The following is a 5,022-nucleotide window of genomic DNA, read 5'->3' on the forward strand; positions in this document are numbered from 1 at the left end:
ATACTTCTTAGCTGATTTTAATAAGTCCATAACAGAGTCAGTGGCTAAGTTCCTCTTTTCTGTCCAAAGGAGTTGTAAGAGGATTCTTCTCTTTTAACTGTTATTTATTTCTTTTATGTTGTACTTTCATATTCCTGTATCTTAATTCTTCTGATGTTTTACTGACTATTTTATTTGATTGGGTCTGTGACCTTAATGAACAAATACAATACAACTTTTCCAGGCTCTGATTATAAGCACTATTATTTGGATCCCTTCTGCCACAGGAAGGCAGAAGGCATGTTCCACTTGAGCCTCCCACTTCACAATGGTTACCATTGGCTATGGCAGTGTAATATATAATTCATATATGCATATATAGAGCTTTGAAGATGGAATGCTCAGAGGGGCTTCATTTGCAGAAGCTAAGTAGTGGCGGTACTGTCCTCCAGGTTCAGGCCATGTGGTGCCAATGTGTCCAGAGAGCAAATCCAAAAGTTCTCCCTTTTGGTCAATGCTGCTGTTTGTGCTGGCATCTCTATCGCTGTAATGGAAAAGTCCAACAGGCTGTGACCCTCGATGTTAAAATGCTTTGCAACTGGTTGCTCCACTTTTTTTGTCAAGATTGCCGACTTGTGGTTCCTGAAGCATGTGCGTAGGTCAGTTGTGGTCTTTCCTACGTATTGGATATGACATCCTGGTCTTTTGCATTCAGTGATGTAAACTATATTGCAGGACCTGCAGGTGATGTTCTGTTTGATGTAATATGATGTAATTATTAACAATAAAAACCTCTGTTTGGTTAATCACAATTACATTCATATGTATTTTTAGGTGATTAACAGAATCCTTATAGGGATCTAGAGCAAGCTTGAGTGAAGTTCTTATTGTTGCTTTGAAAACTGTCTTATATATATATAAAAATTACATCAACTCTATCCATCCCTCTATTAAGTTTACATTTAATAGTACAAATGACAATTTGCACATCCCTTTTCTGGATGTCCTTCTTAGCATTGAAAACAACAAAATAGTCACTACAGCAAACCCACTGATGCCCACACCTGTTTAAACTGGAAATCCTGCCATCCTATGCATATAAAGAGGAACATTGTGTATAGCTTAGCTCTGAGAATCAAACTTATTTGCAACACTGAAGATAAATACCAGAGAAGGATCAGTGAACTTAAAGAACACCTTCTTCGAAGAGGATATTCTCCACGTATTATGAATTGCAACATCCACCGAGCCTCCATTCTGTCCAGAGAGAACTTCCTCCTTCATACTGAGGTGTCAAAGAGCAGAGAGCAACGGATTCCATTTGTGGTAGATTTCCATCCAGCATCTCCTAACTATCACCGAGCAATCAAGGAGAGCTACCCATTGCTGGCAAACTCTGAACATCTTACCAGAGCCATCAGCAGGCCTCCTGTTATAGCATTTCGCCAACCTCCTAATTTGCGTAGACTGTTGGTGAGAGCTGTGCTTAAGCCACCTATCACCAATCCAGTGTCTCATCCTTGTCACTCCAAATGTTGTATCACCTGTGTGTACCTCAGGGAGACAGCCACTTTTACAAGCACTAGGACAGGCAGGACATATTACATCAAACAGAACATCACCTGCAGGTCCTGCAAAATAGTTTACATCATTGAATGCAAAAGACCAGGATGTCATATCCAATACGTAGGAAAGACCACAACTGACCTACACATGCGCTTCAGGAACCACAAGTCGGCAATTTTGACAAAAAAAGTGGAGCAACCAGTTGCAAAGCATTTTAACATCGAGGGTCACAGCCTGTTGGACTTTTCCATTACAGCGATAGAGATGCCAGCAGATCCAGCAGCATTGACCAAAAGGGAGAACTTTTGGATTTACTCTCTGGACACATTGGCACCACATGGCCTGAACCTGGAGGACAGTACCACCACCACTTAGCTTCTGCAAGTGAAGCCCCTCTGAGCATTCCATCCTCAAAGCTCTAGAACTGCCACCTTGGTAACAGCATTTGTATGTTGGCAGCTGATGAAGGCGGAAGCTGAAACATTTTGTTAATATAATAAAAACCTCTGTTTGGTTAATCACAATTACGTTCATATATATATATATATATATGAATATGTATATATGCAGACCTATATTCACTTACCAGTGGAGTAATTGGAGCTAAGGTCTGAGTAGAGAAATAGAGGATGGTATTAAATGAAATTAGGGGAACCAATTAATTGATGTAATTAAAATGACTTAAAAAAACTTTATTGAAGTTTTTAGCAGAAAAATAACTGAAGTAAACAGAAGTAACAGAATGACAAAATTCAATAGCCCAGTAATCAGTCTACAGCATTGGTATATGCAGAGAATGAGACCCTTAATCATAGTACAATCCTCAATCCTATGTATCTTTATCTTTACTCAGAAGTCATACTAAGTTCATTTGCATTTATTCTCCAGTAAGTGTACCTAGGAATGCCTTGTAAGTGGGGTGGGCATGATTGGAAAACATATTCTAAAAAATAATAATGTGTTCCAGGTTCCGTAAGTTTGAGGTAATATTGTTGATTTACAGATTGATATGTATGGCATGAAATTATATCATATTTGTTCAGATTATATAATACTGGATCTAATTTTGGATATTTTTTCCCATGTGAAAATATTGAGCAAATATGAAACTAGACTATAAATCTGACCAGCAGCTCTCCTGAGCCAAAATAGTTGGCGTTACAATTGTTGTAGTGAATTCAGCATTTACTTCCTCTGACATCTAGTTTTGAACTCAGTTGGATCAAATCAGTGTGCGCATTGCAAAACTCTGCCATAAATAGATTGAGAAATGGATTGTGAGATGCCAGAAATGTATTGACCTTACCTTGTCTGAGGTTATGCCATCCCCCAAATATGTATTTATTGAGCATTCATACTGATTTGTTTGGACAAAATGTATGAAGTGGTTAGATTGCTTAACGGAGCATTCATTCTGATTTGTTTGTGGTGTGATTATATTGCAATAAGCATGTATTCTACATTTCCTTACAGGGTGTGTACACATTTTCCCATTGGCCATTCATTCTTCAATGCATTTCCCCATCACTGCAAAAAGTCTGATTCCTTTTTAAAGTGAATTTGTTGCACTAGGATAATAGAGTGCTTGTCTACTTTAATTGTACAAACCTAAATTTACAGTATGCACCTGAATCCCTCCTGCAAAAATAGCGATGGTCTGGAGGCATCCTGAAATAGAGCACACTGCAGTTTCTATGCCCTTTGTAACAAGATGCTTTCTTTCCATCTAGGCAAAGAGGTAAACATGCTGAAACATGGAACGAAAGAATGCAACACGTGTGACTGAGTTCATCTTAATTGGATTCCCCAATCCCTGGGAGATAGAGATCCTCCTTTTTCTGACGTTCTTCATCATTCTGATGGCAACAATGATTGGGAACATCATCATCATAACTCTGATAATCATTGATTACCGCCTACATTCCCCAATGTATTTCTTCCTCTGCAATTTGTCTGTCATTGAAATCCTTGCAACTCTGGCAGTGGTGCCAAAAATGATGCAGAACTTCCTGCTTGAAAGAAAGACCATCTCCTTTTATGGGTGCCTGGGTCAGTCATACTTCTATTTCTTGTTTGGCACCTCTGAGTATGTTCTACTAGCTATGATGTCCTATGATCGATATGTAGCTATATGCTACCCACTTCGATATAGCACAATCATGAGTGGGAAGGTTTGTATCAATCTTGTGGTAGGTTCTTGGATGAGTGGGTTCTTCTCCATACTTGTTCCCACTGTGATGAAGCTGGGCTTGCCCTACTGTGGCCCTAATGTGATCAACCATTTTTTCTGTGACAGTGCCCCTTTGCTCCACTTAGCCTGTGCAGACATCAGCCTCGTGGAGTTTATTGACTTCCTTGTCTCACTTCCCATTCTTCTGGGTTCTCTTTTCCTGACACTCATCTCTTACCTTTACATTATAAGCACTATTCTCCGGATCCCTTCTGCCACAGGAAGGCAGAAGGCATTCTCTACTTGTGCCTCCCACTTCACAGTGGTTACCATTGGCTATGGCACCTCTGTCTTCATCTATGTCAGGCCTTCCCAAGCTAGCTCTATGTATCTCAACAAAATTGCCTCACTGATCACTACTGCAGTGACACCCTTGCTCAACCCCATCATTTTCACATTTAGAAACCAGAAAGTCCAAGAGGTTTTCAGGGACACAGTTAACAAGTACATAAGTTTAAGAAAACATACAGGTTGACAAGGACTGTTAATTTATTTTTATTCCTTCCCCCACCCACCCCTAAATTTCCTTCAAGGTGATTATAGTTGTGCAAGCTCCTCTCTTTAATCCCCATAGTAATCTTGCTGAGTAGGCTAGGCTAACAAATAGTCACTGGCCCAAGGCTATTCAGTGAGCCTTACAGATTAGAATGAATTTTAACCAAGTCTCTTCATCACAATATCCTAGGCATTACTAAAAACATTCCAATGTATGTCCCTATTCTCTCAACTTTATTTTTAGATGTTCTGTAGAGTCTGTATGTGCAGAACCATCCAACAAACCAAAGATTTCTCATGTAAAGCATCCGTTGTATGTATTTAAAATCAAAATTAAGGGTTAGAAATGTTAGACAATATATTTTAGCTTTAATAAATAAACCAATAAATCCTTGGTTTCTCTATTTTTTTTTAGGTTGCATCTTATTTGATTAGTGATGGAAATATGAGAAATAGTTCAAATATATATACTCAAAAAATACCAACAGGGTAAACGTTTTTATTATCATAGGAAAAAAGGGAATGAGATTGTAATGTTTAACTTAAGTCAAATTGAAATGAATATCTCAGGAGCCAGTGTGATGTACTGGTTAAGGTGTTGGACTACAACCTGGGAGACTAGGGTTCAAATCCTCACACAGCCATGAAACTCACTGGGTGACCTTGGGCCAGTCATTGCCTTTCAGCCTCAGAGGAAGGCAATGGTAAACCACCTTTAAACACTGCTTACCATGAAGACCCTATTCATAGGG

At 39.0% G+C, this 5,022-nt stretch overlaps 1 protein-coding gene across 1 annotated transcript; it reads left to right on the plus strand.

Moving 5' to 3' along the window:
- The first annotated feature begins 3,299 nt into the window (after positions 1-3,299).
- LOC133367844 (olfactory receptor 6M1-like) lies at positions 3,300-4,250 on the plus strand. The gene has a single exon (XM_061591938.1). It carries the CDS (start codon positions 3,300-3,302, stop codon positions 4,248-4,250), a length of 951 nt encoding a protein of 316 aa, XP_061447922.1.
- Positions 4,251-5,022: the final 772 nt, after the last annotated feature.

Source organism: Rhineura floridana, chromosome 11 (assembly GCF_030035675.1).
Source record: "Rhineura floridana isolate rRhiFlo1 chromosome 11, rRhiFlo1.hap2, whole genome shotgun sequence".
NCBI lineage: Eukaryota > Metazoa > Chordata > Lepidosauria > Squamata > Rhineuridae > Rhineura > Rhineura floridana.

Excerpts from the sequence above, each read along its gene's own strand:
- LOC133367844 (XM_061591938.1), top strand. The coding sequence starts at position 3,300 with ATGGAACGAAAGAATGCAACACGTGTGACTGAGTTCATCTTAATTGGA.